The following is a 16,668-nucleotide window of genomic DNA, read 5'->3' as shown; positions in this document are numbered from 1 at the left end:
GTATGTTTCGATAGAAGCTGTGCATGAATCGCTTACATCCCTGCCTGTGGCTGTTGTTAATCTATTAGTCTGTGCATGCCTCCAAGCTATCAGTGTTCTGACCCGCCAAACGGTATGTTGATAGCATCGGTAAAATTCTTGTACCCCTGATATTTAAATAAGTGTATTCCATCCCTGTAAAAACAGTCTCTCCTGTTAACAAGCACTGGCCACCTTCAGAAAATTTCTACTCCACGAGCCTTGCACAGTCTCTCCAGAGCTGAATTAATTGACGTGGCTGTCATCATGTACACCCTTCTATCGTGTCTGAGCAGAATTGCTGATGCTTTCAAATTTAAGTCTAACGTTTCACAAACATTGAACCATCCTACTGAACTGTAAACCATTTGACAGAATTTCTTCACTAAAGATAACAATTTGTTTGCAAAATATATTGTAAATAGCCATAGATAAAAAAAAGTTCGACTTCGCTTATATCTTATCTTAAACAGAAAAACTCTTCGGTGTATTCTTGTTTCAGCAGATTACTATTTTTTTTTTTTTTTTTTCTTTCACCTCTTTTCGAATGTGAGATCACGTTTTTAGTTTTTCTTTAACAGTTGTTATCTTCGCTGCTCTTTTATTAGCAACCATGTCATTCGCTACTTGCCTCTTATTTAAATAATTTTTTTAAATTTTACCTGCTTGATATTTCTTGCCCTGTATGTGAGAGCCATCTATCGCCTATTTACATTATTATCCGGAAGTCGTATGGGTGTATGTGAGTTTATTTTGCTGTTTGTGATGACGCGTAGTTTAGACAGGTGAGTGAATCATGTATGTTGAAAAACGGCACTGTACATAGATTAATGAAACAATTACTACATGGGAGTTAAAACACATCTGGAAGTGTAGGAACCAGAATGTCCAATCTTCCAAATTCAGCTCAAACGAAACCACCCCAAGCCCAAAATAAGCCGTCTGCTTTATTGTCCCAAGAGGAGAATGAACTTGTGTTTAGTCTTCTTGGTGGAAAATGCGTGGTAAGTTTAAATGGCCATGTGCGGTTGTTGACTTTTTTTGTGTGTCGTCATTTCTGTTAGCTATGTTTACTTTGCTTACTTCGCACACTTTGCTTAACTTCGCTTACTGTTAACAGGAGCACAAAACGTTGGTTCTACACACGCAATCCTTGCCCATGTCATCAAAATTTTCCACTGGGCAAGAAGAAACAGCAGTTTATTGTTGTGCACTATTATAATTTATAATCGCTAAATGTTCCTTATGTGTGTGTATGTGCACGATTAAATACATTCATGTTAACTTCTCAAGAAACATTATTGAAAATTGAGATTGTCTACGCAGTACCTTATCTCCAATTGTACATTAATTAGTGGTACCATAGGTGTACCCACCCGGGATAAGAATGAGCTGACTCCCCAAGAATTTAAAGCAAAACTTTCTGTGAGGGATCTGGTGCTAGTGGTTTCATTTATTTTCTTATTTTTATTTTTATGTATATATTATTTTTATATCAAATGTCTTGAAGATGGATCTGTTAACAATTATATATTGGGGGAGAATCTATAAAAAAATTTTTGCAAAAATGGATGCACAGAAGGAGGTTGGAGGATTTTTAAATTTGGAAGACTTTACTTTTAAATCAAATAGGAACATATACTCTGTGTCTCTTTGTAACAACTTTCTTAGCATTATCTTATTGGGAAGGAATTCATGGAAAGACATGAATTAGTCTTGTGCCATTCAGGATAGGCATGGGTGTTGCCTTTTCACTTGTTACACATTGCTGATCCAGGCATCAGAGCAATGAGTTGTAACCATTTTTAATCTGCCATCTCCATTCCATTAGTGTCATAGAAGGCTAAAATTTGGTTGAAGAATAAGAAATACAGATTTAGCAGGGTTTTTTTGGCATGCCATTGGGAGTACATGAAGAGGTTTGGCAGGCACATCTCTAATTTTGAGTGATGTTGCCACAGTTTTCATAAAGGAATGAAGCAACAGAAGTATTGGTTCTCATGATTGCGTTACTTCAAAGATTCATCCGAGTTTGTGTATAGTACTGTTATTCAGCTTTTTAAGTTGTCTTCAAACATAATTCTAGTGAAAATATTGTGAATAACTAGAATTGAAATTAACCGTGACAGAAAGGATAGACAGAGGGAAGAGGGGTTGTGCTGTTAGTTAAAAAGCACATAAAATAACATCTAAGGAAGTGCATCCAATTGATGTTGATGGACAATACAATGTTGAGTCTGTTTGGTGTGACATAAGCACTGGGAAAAGAAAAATGAGAGTAGGTGTGTTTTATAGGCCTAATGAATCTGATGAGTATAATGAGCAATTGTGCAGAGAAATAGAGTGGGCCAGTAAATCATAATGTCTTATAATAAGGGATTTTAGCTTTCCAGATATTGACTGGAACTTGTGGGTTGGTCATTCGCACACTAGCAAGACTTTTGTGGATTTATTGGATGACTGTTTTCTACAGCAACATGTTCGAGAAGCAACTAGAGGGAGTAATACTCTTGATCTGATTATCAGCAGTGATTATTCATGCATTAAGAATTTGCAGATAAAGGAACCACTGGGTGACAGTGATCACAATGTGCTAATGTGGGAATTACTTAACGATGGAACTACCATCAAGGCTAAAGGGAAGGGCTTTTGCTTTCGTAAAGGTGACTACAGAGATCTCAGACAGTTTTTAAATTCTGTACAGTGGGATCAACTGATGATGTTACCAATGTTGAATTCTAAATGGGAAGCCTTCAGGGAGGCTACTAGGCTTTTTATTCTAACTAAGAAATACTGTTCATTAGGCCTAAATGGATGTCAGATGAATTAATGAGGCTCATGACAGAGAAGAAAAATGTATGAGATGCATATTAATTATCAGGTGACACAGAAGCCTATGGCAGATATAAGCTAGTCTGTAATCAAGTCACAAAGGAGGTTAGGCAGGCAAAGGAAGATTATGAGAAATCCGTGGCAAAGGATGCAAAGAAAAACAGCAAAGAGTTCTTTACTTATGTAAACTCTAGAAGGAAAGGGATGAATCGGATTGGACCACTTAACATAGATGGGTTGTTTGTTGTTGTTTGTTATTTGGTTTTTAGGAGCATTAGCAACTAAGGCCATATTGCTCCGGGGATATGCGGTGGTCATTCTCTGACCTTTCCACATCCTCCGTATTTGGTGGGCACGGGCTTGAACCCCGGTCTAATCAAGAAGCGTGTGCTACGCACTGCTGCTCCTGCCCACCTGGCTACGGAGGCACCCATAGATGGGTTGACTATTAATGATCATGCTCAGGTAGCTGATAAACAATGAGTATTTTGTATCTACATTCACACATGAGGAGTCATTCAATGAGAGCAATGCCAGAGGTTTATCAAACTCTAATAGGGAGCTAAGTGATTTTGTAATAACTAAGAGCAAAGTGGAGGAGAAATCGTTGAAGTTAAGCATAAGGAAGGCACCTGGGGTGGATGGGATCTTTCCAGTTATATTAAAGGAGGCAGCAAAGGAAGTAAGCAGACTCTTAGCCATAATTATGAGAGCTTCCTTGGACTCAGGGGAGGTTCCCATGGACTGGAGGTGTGCAAATGTATCACCAATTCACAAAGGGGGTTCAAAAGGTGACACAAGTAACTATAGACCTGTTAGTTTAACTTGTGTTCCGGGGAAAATAATGGAGTTACTGGTTAAAGAAGCATTGCAGGATCATCTGGACAAGACTGAGGTAATAGTTAAGACACAGCATGGGTTTGTTAAAGGGAGGTCTTGTCTGACCAATTTGATTGGATACTATGATGTGATCACAAAAGAACTGGATGCCAAAAATAATTTTGATATCATATAGTTGGATTTCAGGAAAGCTTTTGATACTGTTGCACATGGAAGACTGCTGTACAAATTGGAGAGGTATGACATTAAAGGTAAGCTGATACAATGAATAAAGGGATGGTTGGGTGGGAGACGACAGAGAGTGGTAATCAATGGATACTATTCTTCGTGGACAAATGTTATTAGTGGAGTTCCTCAGGTTCAGTGCTGGGCCCATTGTTGTTTAGTGTATTCATCAATGATATTGATGAAGGTATATCAGGATTAATGCCCAAGTTTGGAAATGATACAAAGGTTGGCATGGTTGTTAACGACAATAAAGACAGTATGCTACTCCAACTGGATCTAGATAAGTTGGGCAAATAGGCTGAGAAGTAGCAACTGAAGTTTAACATTGACAATGCAAAGCACTGCATATGGATAGCAGTAACCCAAGAGAAACGTACCAACTGTGTGGTACTACACTCAGAGAAGTGGAAAGTGAAAAAGATCTGGGGGTAATTGTGCAGTCAAATATGAAGTTTACTGAACAGTGCAGTTGGGCTGCCAGGGCAGGTCATAAAGTCTTGTTAGTGATATATAAGAATTTTGCTAGCAGCGACAGGTCTGGAGGCCTCATTTTAGGAAAATGTAGAGTTGCTAGAATGTGTACAAAGAAGGGCAACAAGATTGATGAGGGGAACAAAGGGGTGCTCTTACCAAGAAAGGCTTGGCTTAAGTTCTGCAAATTGCAGTGCCTGAAGAGTAGGCACCTGTAAGGTGATCTGATTAAGGTGTATAAGGCCTTGAATGGGTTGAGCAAGCTGAATGCTGATGGGATTCTTCCTCTTGCTCAGATTAAGAACCTGAGGGAGCATAGATTCAAATCGAGGAAAGACAGTTGTAGAATAGATGTGTAGAAATTTGCCTTTAGCCAGCGGGTAGTTGATTGGTGGAACAGACTTCCATCTTTTGTTGTGGAAGTTGATAACCTAAATAAATTTAAGGCTGAGCTGGATAGGCATTTGGAATGAATGGGGAGGTGAAATGGGAGTGGTTTTTTTTTTTTTTCCTTTTGGCTGAAGCTGAATAAGCTTGCTTTCTTGCATTGTATGCCTCTACTAATGCTAATGTTTCAGATAGGAAATGTGCATTTTTGCTAATTCAAGCTCAGCTATCTGTTGTGCTAAAGTAAAAAAAAATTAGATAATATATGCATTGCATTACATTTGATTCACCTATCAAATAACATACCTTGCAGGTTAAAAGCTTTTGTACTGGAATCAAAGATTATGTGGTACTTTTATGCTGCACTTTTTGAGTTTGGTATGCAAGTATCACAATCTTTAGTTATTTGTGTAGCAGCTCTTTTAGAGTGAGGGTCCACAGGGAACCCATATTCCCTGTGTTCCCTATTGATGTGAAATTTGGTGTAAGGGTTTCTAAGAATTTTCTAAATAAGTTCCTGAAATTTTAAAAATGATTAGAGTTGCTGTTCCATATTTAAGAATAATGTTTCTGTAGGGATGATCGCGACGCCTATGTATGAAAAAAGAATTTTACCTAAAGCCCCAGAGAATAAAGAAACATACTGAAAATTTGATCTTGATCCCACTTTACTTCTCAAGTAGTGCTCAAAATAAGCTTTCATTTATATATATATATATATATATATATATATATATATATATATATATATATATAATTTCATTGGAGTGGCTATAGAATTACAATTATTCTTAAAAGCTTCTCAAGCAATACACAAACATCAAGAACTAATATAAATTTTTACCTTCCCAAATACAGTAGAATGTCAGTTATCCGGAACATCAATTATTTGAAAGGCTGATTTATCTTCTTTTTTTTTATTAATGGAAGTATTTGAGACAAATGTTTATTATGTTATGAGAGTGTTTCTGTCTATTTTTTTAAATTTTTTTTTATTTTGTATATCTGGTGAAATTTTGGATTAGGAAACCATGAGTGATAGAATTTAGTCATTTGCTTCTGTGAACCCTATTTTCCATGGCATATTTTGTTCTTTTCATTTCATATTATGTTTAGTTTAACTCCAGATTCAGTAAGAATAATATCAGCCTGAAACTGTGCAATTTATTACTTTTCTCAGTTTTTTACAGTAAAATGTTTTTTACAGTAAAATGTTAGAGGAAGAATGTCTCACAATAGATGTGCTGAAGTTTGTCTTCAGCCAGCAGGTAGGTTGACTGTTATCAAAGTGAATGGTTTGAATAAATTCAAGGATGAACTAAAACTATTGGATGGAATGGAGAGATGATGTGGGAAAGAAATAGTACTAAAATAATCAAGCAATATTGTTAAGGAACTTGAGAGATCTAGTAGCAAAAAAAAGGTCACAACAAACGAAACAAAAAACGATCAAACTAAATTTCTTTAAATTTTTTTCATATCTATCTATTTATCTGAATATACATTCATATGTATACATGTATGTATACATTCATATTCAATACCTATCTGAATATACATTCATATGTAAATGTGTGAATTTTTATGTATAAGTTATTATTATTATTTTTTTTGATTAAATAAATTCATTTTTTCACAATATTTAAAGTCTTTTTCTTTTACCTTAATACATTATAACAGAATTTATTTAATCTTACCTTACATTCGATTATCCGGAAAATTTGGCTATCCAGAAGAGATCTGACATCAAATATTCCGGATAACTGACACTCTACTGTAATAGAACATGTGACGACAATCTGATCTTGGTTTCACTGATCAGGATTAATGTCTGAGTTTGCAGATGATAAAAAAGTTGGCAAGGTGGTTAATGACAGTAATCAAAGTATACTACTGCAACAAGATCTACAAAAACTAGGCAGATGGGCTGAAAAATGGAAGTTGAAGTTTAAAATTGACAAATGCAAGGTACTGCATATGGGTAGCAATAATCTCAGATTAACATACCAACTGTGTGGCACTACACTCAGGGTAGTGGAAAATGAAAAAGACCTGGGAATAATTGTGCAGTCGGATATGAAATTCTCTGAACAGTGCAGATAGGCTGCCAGGACAGCTCATGTGGTTTTGCTAATGATATATAGGAATTTTTGCTAGCAGGGATAAAGAGATGCTTATTCCATTGTACAAGGCAATAGTAGGCCACATCTTAAGTACTGGATACAGGTTTGGAACTCTAATTTTAGGAAGGATGTAGAGCTGCTGGAATGGGTGCAGAAAAGGCAGCGAGATTGATGAGGGGAACACAATGGTGCTCTTACCAAGAAAGGGTTCTGGTCCACAAATTGAAGCATCTGGAGACAGCCCTGTGAGGGGTGATCTGATTGAGGTGTTTATGGCTTTGAATGGATTGAGGAAGCTCACTGCTGATAGCATTCTTCCTCTTGCTCAGAGGAAGAATGTCTCAGAATAGATGTGCTGAAGTTTGTCTTCAGCCAGCAGGTAGGTTGACTGTTATCAAAGTGAATGGTTTGAATAAATTCAAGGATGAACTAAAACTATTGGATGGAATGGAGAGATGATGTGGGAAATTTTTTTTTTTTTTTTTTTTGCTGATGCTGTATAAGCTGAATTTTTTCATTATTCACCACAACTAATGCTAACATGTTAGTATTAGTTGTGGCCAGATTCATTATTCACCACAACTATTAGTTGTGGCAAATAATGAAACATCCAAAACTAGTAAATTTTGCTTCTGTGGTGGAAGGGAATTTCTATTGGATTGGCATTAATTCTGAAACTTACTCAAAGACTAACAGAACATGGGATAAAAATTTGGTCTTGATCTCACTTCTTATCAAGCAAGGCAAAACATACTTCCATTTATACATAGAGATAAGCTGAAATTTTTATTGTTCTGATTTTAATTGAATTTAGGATATCTCAACAAATCCCTCTAAAAGATCCAAATATAAAATTTCATGAAAATTCACTCACTGGGAGTCAAGTTGTTGCATTCAGACAGACATGAAGACAGTGGGTGCCTTAGCCATGAGTAAACATGCCTAAAAGGATTAGGTAGTAATGACTGCTAATTTAGCAGTCTGCATTTTGTGACAGTTATTAGAATTGCTTGTGTGTAATTTTCTTGTCTATTTATACGTGCAATTTAGAAGATACTCAACCTCATTGACATACACATGGCCTCAGGGAAAAAACATTCTTTTGTATTAGCCATATTTAGTTGCATTGTGTTGTGTGAAGCACATAATGGCAACAAATTATATGATAGTCCTTGTCAGTAGCAGCTTGTTCTAAGTGTTCTTGACAGGTCTTGGAGTTTAGAAAACGGGCATTGCATGGGTTGCATATCATCCAAGTTTCTTGCGATGACCGACTAACTGGTTAAAATAAATTTATTAAAATAAATGAATGATATATACATAAGATAAAACAGATAAAATAAGATAAGTGTTAAAATACAATAAGATAAAATATTATGATAAAAGTGTTAAAATACATAGAAGCTTAGTTATAGAATATACTGTATTGCAGTGCGATGAGTGCTGGCGGTCATCACGTGTATGTAATTCTGTTCCACTAACACCAGACTCACGATACATGATCATGCCCAGCTGACTTTTGCTATTATAACCATCAATATATACTGAAGTACACCATTTGCAAACCAGCTGATGAAGAGGCACTTTGTCTCGAAAGCTTCTATGTATTTTAACGCTTTTATTATAATATTTTATCTTATTGTATTTTAACACTTTTATTTTATTTTATCTCTGTTTTATCTTATGTATATATCATTTATTTATTTTAATAAAATTATTTTAACCAGTTAGTCGGTTGTCGCAAGAAACTTGGATGATGATGAGATCTTGGAATGTAATACTATACCCTCCTGGAATTCAGACTGTTATTCTGCTCAACAAAATAATAACATCTAATCTTTCTCTTAATAATTATGTGCATTTGAATAATTGTGCATTTTGCTACTATGAAGTTTACTGATATAATTAAATTCACAGATTTCTCCCTTTCATCACGGCATATTGTCTGAAGGGTCACATGTTAATTGAGGGAAAGGCTAATCTGCCTATTCTCTATGTAAAGTTTTTGTGTCAAGTAAATAGTTTAAATGCCTGCTTTGACATGACTACATCTGTAACATAACCACATTGAATTAGGCGGGGCCAGATTTTTTGATTTGTTTAGTCCTAGTGCATGTCTTTCCAGTTTGATATTTGCATTGTGCACCCTATGATAGTTAGCCTATGCTAATGAGAACAAATATTGCACCTTGCCATCTGTCTAATAACATGAAAGTACTAGAGTTTCTTCTTAGAAAACATAATCATTTATTATTTAGTTGTAATCATCTCTTGGCTTTTTTTTTTTTTATGAAAATCCCAAACAAAAGAGGTATTAGAACCTATAGTACTTAGTACCGTGCTTGGGTTGGAGGTTGAGAAGACGAAAGAAGATATTTATTGACATTAGACTTGAACTTCTGTAGACTGTAATTTTCGGGAAATACGTATGAAGGAAGGTTGTTCCAAAAAATGGCAGTTGAATGAATAAATGAGGAAGATGAAAAGTTGGTTCTGTGAGTTTGAAGTTGGACAGTAAATGGATGTTGGCTGGTGGCGGCACGGGTTTGGACTGTTTTGAAATGGATAGTGGGGATTATAGAAGCCAATTCGGAAGAACAGTGCCCATGGAAGTATCTGTAGAAAAGGCATGCAGCAGAAATAGTACGTCTATGAGACAGAGCATGGAGAGACTCTGTTAGAGAGGAGTCATTAATTAACCTAACTGCCCTCTTCTGAATGGAATCTAGAAGCCTGAGAGAGGTTTTGGGGGCACCGCCCCAGATGTGGGACCAATATTCCATGTTAGGGCAGATTTGTAATTTGTACAGAGTGAACAGCTGTTTGGAAGAAAAGTAATGCCGAGAGCAAAAGAGAAAACCAAGTTTTTTAAATGCAGAGGAAACAATATTTGTAATGTGCTTGTGCCAAGAGAGATTAGAAGTTAGAGTAATCCCCAATAGAGATATAACATTTTGCCTAGAAATTGGAGTGTCACCAAAGATAAGCATAGGAGCAGAAGAATCCTTTTTTGCGAGATATAGGACAAGACTAGTTTTAGAAGGGTTGAAATTAACTAAGTTGTCTTTGCCCCACTGGAGAATTACCTGGAGATCGGCATTTAAGGAATTGGTAGCAGATATTCGAGAAATTGGAGTTGATTGAGCAGGGCAAGGTTTATCAAAATGGAAAGTGGAATGCAATGTGCTATCATCAGCAAAACTGTGGATATAATTTCCAGTCAATGGAAAAGGTCATTAATATACAAGAGGAAAAGAGTGGGGGAAAGAACTGAACCTTGGGGGACACCAGCATTAGTGGAGAAGTTAGAAGACAGAGAGCCATCTACCATCACCCTCAGTGAGCGATCAGAAAGAAAACTAGATAACCAGTTACAAAAAACAGTTGGCAAACCATAAGATGGAAGCTTGTTTAGAAGACCTTTATGCCAAACACGATTGAAAGCCTTTGAGATGTCAAGAGTAACTGCTTGTGTTTTACCAAACTTTTCCATTGAATTTGTCCATAAATGGGTTACATAAGCCAGAATATCACCAGTGGATCGACACCAACGGAATCCATACTGGCGATCATTGATCGGACGGAAGGTTTCTGGGTAGTTTAAGAGTTGTCGGTTAATTGATTTCTCCATTACTTTAGAAAGAGTAGAAGTAATTGTAATGGGACAATAATTAGATCTGAGAGACTTGTCACCCTTTTTAGGAACTGGCTGGATATGAGGAAATTTCCAAGCACCTTTGGAATAAGAAAGTGAAAAAAGGTGGCAAAGAACAGGAGTAAGTTCAGGAACACAGGTTTTGAGAACAAGTGGAGAAATACCATTAGGACCTGGAGCTTTCTTAGCATCAAGGTTTGTCAAAATCCTTTTGATGGAAGACCACCGGAGGCATTGAATGGAGCATGTTGGGAATGGTGGGAGGTGTTTTACCAAGATCATTAATACGTGGATTGGAAGAAAAAGGGATGCTAGTAGGTCAGCTTTATCCTTGGCTGAAGTGACAACAGAACCATCCGGGTTTGACGTAGGTGGGAGCAGAGATGGGCAAAGGTTGCGGTCAATAGCTTTAGCAAGAGACCAGAATGCTTGGCTACCATTAGGGTGCGAAGCAAGTTTTCTACTCTTAGCCTGTTCAAACTCTAGTTTGGACTGATTAATGACTGCTTTACAATTGTTGCGAGCTTTGGTGTAGGCAGAAAATGAAACTGAAGAATTGGAAACAAACCATTACGATATGCGACATTTTTATATTGGAGAGCCTTAGCACATTTATTGGAAAACCAAAGTTTAGTTAAAGGACAAGATTTTAAAGTGGAGTGTGGAATAAAGGATTCCATTCCTACAAGAATAATTTCACTGACACGATCTAAGCAAACATTGACATCAATCTGTAGGTCATCCCATTTTGCATTCTTGTAATGCCAAACAATATGCGGTTGGGAATAGCCATGAGATAAAGGCTCCATTGGAGAAGAGACAATCACCAATTTGTGATCTCAGGTACCTAAAGGACCACTCACTTCGACCGTGTACTTAGAAGGAATGTTTGTGAGAAAAATATCAAGCATGTTGGCTGTATGGTTAGGATTGTCCGGTATTCTTGTAGATAAATGAACAATCTGTGCAAGGTCATTAGAAATTGCAAAAGGCTCAGCATCACAAGAATTTATAGACCTTTTTCCTCTTCTGATATGTCAGCTCCAGTTCTGTCAAAATTTAAGTATTAATACTGATATTATTAAGCACATACACTACACTTTTAAAAGTTCTGGAAGCTGTAGTTGGAGTGGCTTCAATTCACAGTCCTTTGGCAACACAGAGGTAAATAAACCATTTTACTTTATTAAAAAAAAAACTTTATTAAAAATTATTAAAATATTTTAATTTATTTGTAATCTGTTTCTTTCTAATTATAACTTCAGTAAGGTGATATTACAGTAAATTTGTTAATTCATGAAATACTACCCCGGGGCTCACATCTTGTGAGTATGGGCTTGGCACACCCAGGATCCTGAGCTGGATATCATTATTCTTCTCTTTTTTTTTGGTGATTCCCTCCTACTTCTCTCTCTCTCTCTCTCTCTCTCTCTCTCTCTCTCTCTCTCTCTCTCTCTCTCTCTCTCTCTCTCTCTCTCTCTCTCTCTCTCTCTCTCTCTGCGTACTCAATTTTTTTTTGGCTGGTGCAGCATAAGCCTCAGGCTTCCTTGCACCATATGGCCAATAATAATAATAATAATAATAATAATCTCGACCAGCTGGGTTGGTGTGACTAGAAAATGAAAGCCAGCTGGAGTTGTGAACAAAAAAAATCCCCAAGGAAAATTACCTCACTGTTAGGAAAGTTGGATTGAAGAAAGTCAAGTTGCAAAGAGAGGAAGTCAAAGAGCTCCAAGTGATTAGTGGAGTTGGGAGAACGAAAGAAATCATACAGTGAATAATTTGGGCTACTGAGATGAGCAGTAGTTGAATTAACCAATAACTGAGATTTTGTCAGAAAAAGTACATGGGGTTTGGCAGACTGCAAGTGGAAATGGACATCGTTGAGATTAGAATTGAGACCACGTATATTTGTGAAATGAACTAGGAAGTGTTTGGGAGGTTCAGATCTTTTCGCAGATAAGCTTACTCTATTAGTTTGACAATTTGTGGTTTATTCAATAATAGGAAAAAGTGAGGAGGGGACATGCTATATGAAGTAATGAAATTTTTGGATATGGCATACACATGGTAAGAATATACCCAGATCCTTGACATAACGTGGCCTCGCAGTTGATCTCCCATTACTCACTGTAAGTTCATGTGGAGGAGATGATAATTACTAATCACAAGGGTTTTATTATTCCAAATCAATAAACTTTTCTTGTTATATTGGATTTGTTCTGACTAACCTCAAGTATTGTACTACCTAGTTTCATAACTGATACAAAATTGTAATGCTAATTGAACAATATTTAGCTCTAAGAATTTTGATATCATATCAAAATCTTTGAATTTTGATTTCCTTGGATTTCAGGAAAGTTTTTGATACTGCTGATAGTGTTGACTATGGTACAAATTGGAGCAGTATGGGATTAAGGGCAAGTTTCTACAATAGATAAAAGGGTCATTCAGTGGGAGAAGACAAGAGTGGCAATCAGTGGACACTGCTCTTCGTGGACTAATGTTATTAGTGGAATCCCCCAGGGTTTGATGTTGGGCCCATTGTTGTTTTGTATATTTATCAATGATATTGGTAAAGGTATATCAGAGTTCATGTCGAAGTTTGCAGATGATACAAAGGTGGCCAAGGTTGTTGATGACAGTATGCTACTGCAACAGAATCTATAAAAGTTGGACAGATGGGTGGAGAAGTGGCAGCTGAAGTTTAACATTGACAAATGCAAAGTACTGCATATGGGTGAAGAGAAATGCACCAAATGTGTCGTACGACACTCAGGGCGGTAGAGAATGAAAAAGACCTGGGGGTAATTGTGCAATCAGATATGAAATTTTCTGAGCAGTGCTGACAGGCTGCCAGAGCAGGCCATGGAGTCTTGTCAATGATATACAGGAATTTTGCTAGTAGAGAAAAGGAGGTGATTATCCCTTTGTATAAGGCAGTGGTCAGACCACACCTTGAGTATTGCATACAGGTCTGGAGGCCTCATTTTAGAAGGATGTAAAGTTGCCAGAAACAGTACAGAGAAGGGCAACAAGATTGATGAGGGGAACAAAGGGGAAAGGGGTGCTCTTATCAAGATATACAGGAATTTTGCTAGTAGAGAAAAGGAGGTGATTATCCCTTTGTATAAGGCAGTGGTCAGACCACACCTTGAGTATTGCATACAGGTCTGGAGGCCTCATTTTAGAAGGATGTAAAGTTGCCAGAAACAGTACAGAGAAGGGCAACAAGATTGATGAGGGGAACAAAGGGGAAAGGGGTGCTCTTATCAAGAAAGACTTAAGTTCTAGAATAGATGTTCGGAAATTTGTCTTTAACCAGCGATTAGTTGATTGCTGGAATAAACTGCCATCTATCGTTGTGGTAGTTGATAGCTTAAATAAATTCAAGGAAGAACTGGACAAACGTTTAGAGGGAAAAAAAATTTTTTTTTGGCTGATGCTGTATAAGCTTGCTTTCTTGCATTATGTCTCTACTAATGCTAAAAAAAACCTGTACAAAAGTTGATTCAGGAGACAGAACAAGATTATTGACTGTTATATGGGTGTTGTTTATTAGTGAATGAAAAGCCACCACAATATATATATATATTTATTTTTTTTTTTCACAAAAAACTGTTTAAATCCCAGTAAATGAAATATTTACATATTTCAATCTTCGGTGCTGTCCTCATTGCATTTTATATACTTCCTATAGTTCAGAATCAGTGAGTGTATTCTTCCTTGAGAAAAGAATTCTTAATGTTGGTGCTAGAATGGAACCACCATCACCATCTTAATCTCTTCATATGAGAAGTAATATTCTCAAGACTACACTTTCAGTATTTGCACTGAAAGCCACCACATTAAGTTAGCATTGCCACCTTCACAATGTGATTTGGGGTAGATGCAAAACTTTACTTTTGTGAGGATTACTACTTAGTTTGGTGTGTATGGAGGGTGGGGGTAACACTTAAAAACCAAATTTCATTTAGTATCTCCAGCACAGAATGTGTCATATCAGGGCAAGCATTGTTGAGCTGGAGACAGACTTTTAGATAAGACCTTAAAATTTATTCCAGGTTGCTGGCCATTGATGTGTCATTGTCAGTTTTATCTCATGTTTATTTAAAAAATGAATTCCTGGTTGCATCTTAGTCTGAATGTGTGACTGTAGTAGGCCTTCCATCTTATATATTTATGAATGAGATTAGAAAACTATAAGGAAATTATTAGCGAAAATAGTTTCATTACTTTTTTACATAGACTATAATTTATAGTAACTTCAATTTAAAATATAAAGTTGAAGGGTAAAGAAATGCAGGAAGGTTGAATTGATAAAGAAACACTCTGTTGACTGGAATGTAAATAGAATTTTGACATCACAGACAAAAGAATGTGGATGCTTGTTGGGACTATACAGTACTGAAAATAATGTTTCTTAATACATTAGGTTTGTGTTTTCTTCTCATTAGTCTGGTAAGCTGGCAGAAGAGACTGTAGTCCTAACATACATATCTGTTCTTTTGTTTGTGCCATCAAAATTCTCTTTACATTCTGTTCAGTGCGTTGGTTTTCATTTGAATTACCCTTCTATTTTACTTTAGCAAAGAACTTGCTCCAAGTAAGGAACTTTTTGTTTGTGCCTTTATCATTCAGGATGTATTCAAAGAAGCATTTTCAGACAAACACTTCAACCCCATTAGAATAGCCTAGAATACCTAAAAATAAAACAAATGTCTGTTTTTTTGTTTTTTTTTGTCTCAAACGTTTTCCTTCTCAGAAAGGCTTCATCTTGCATGTAATGACTAAATATTGGTGTTTCTTAGTATAAAGCTTTAATTTCCATTATTATAATTTTGGCTAATTTAAAGTTTTTAAATTAATATTAAGTACTAATTACTTATTCATTTTACTTTTGTGAAAATTAGTGAATTGTTGAACAAAATCTAGTGAATTATTATTTAGCAAAATTTAGAGAATACAGATCAATTTTGTGAATTAGCTTAACAAAAACTTTTATTTACTTTAGACCTTAGCTACAGCAGTGGTACAAGTATTCTTATCTGAGCCTCCAGGCCACCAACAATGGAATAAAAGCTATTGTGGTGTAGCATGCTTTGTCAAGGATAATCCCCAGAGATCCTTCTTCATCAGAGTCTTTGATATAGATGTAAGGAAATTATGAGCAAAAAATTTATTATTCTTATGGATTAACTATAATTTTATATTTCTCTGTTATGTAGTTTTGGTGACTTCTGAATGAATGTATTTATAAAAAAACAGTAAAATACTTATTCAATGCTGTGGCTTTTTGATAAAATTTAAAATAAAATATTAATGCTTACTGATGTTTTTGAAATACGTTTATTTATTTACATACAAATTTCACACACCCATAGAATATTCAGTTTTATAACTGAATTTTTATTATTATTATTAATAAAAATTAGTGATAACTGTCTGGAGAGGAAAAAATCTGGAAAGTAATTACTTAAAAAATGTGATTTTATAAATGAAATCAATATGGTGCTTATTTACTGCTTGTAAAAAGAGGAAACAAGGACAGAATACTAAGAACAAGTAGGGAGAAATAGGAATGTTACCTAGCATTGATGTTCAGTAGTTAAAAGAGATTTATGCAAGAGATAGTAGGATATGGATATTCATATCAGGATTGATAACATTTTATACAAAATGATACCATGGTATATACTCTTCTGGGAATACAGAAGGTCTGAAATGATGACAGAGATTCATAATCACATTACATATTTGGTATATGAGACAGTTGTGGAATTTTGAAATTCTAATAAATTTGATTTTAATATGGTGTGTGGGGGTGAGAGAGAGAGAATGAGAATTGTAATGGTAACCAAATCACATCACAGTAGATGATAATAATCACTTTATCTGCTTTAAAGACAAAGTGACTGTTGTGACACTCTGGAATTCTGTTCACTATGTATACAAAAAAAGAAATAAATAATTTTATCAGTTGCATGACAAAGTGTAATCACTGTCAAGCAGTTTTTTGAATAACTGATAACATTATGAATATCACACTTAATAATTGCAGATGTAGTTGGAGAAATGTCAATTAAAGTTTAATGCCTCTAAATAAATTTTTGC

At 35.7% G+C, this 16,668-nt stretch overlaps 1 protein-coding gene across 1 annotated transcript in view; it reads left to right on the top strand.

Moving 5' to 3' along the window:
- Window positions 1-770: 770 nt before the first annotated feature.
- LOC150088766 (actin nucleation-promoting factor WAS-like) overlaps window positions 771-16,668 on the top strand; it is a 76,481-nt gene continuing 60,583 nt past the window's right edge. The window contains exons 1-2 of the mRNA XM_090370891.1: window positions 771-1,022; window positions 15,569-15,709. Of these exons, the coding sequence (XP_090227017.1) occupies window positions 903-1,022; window positions 15,569-15,709 (261 nt within the window). The 5' untranslated portion in view covers window positions 771-902. The remainder of the gene's footprint in view (window positions 1,023-15,568; window positions 15,710-16,668) is intronic.

This window comes from Mastigoproctus giganteus, chromosome 3, assembly GCF_048544385.1.
Source record: "Mastigoproctus giganteus isolate SK-2022 chromosome 3, ASM4854438v1, whole genome shotgun sequence".
In the NCBI taxonomy this organism is placed as follows: Eukaryota; Metazoa; Arthropoda; class Arachnida; order Uropygi; family Thelyphonidae; genus Mastigoproctus; species Mastigoproctus giganteus.
Note: the sequence above shows the minus strand (reverse complement) of the source record. Positions and strands in the feature narration are given on the sequence as shown.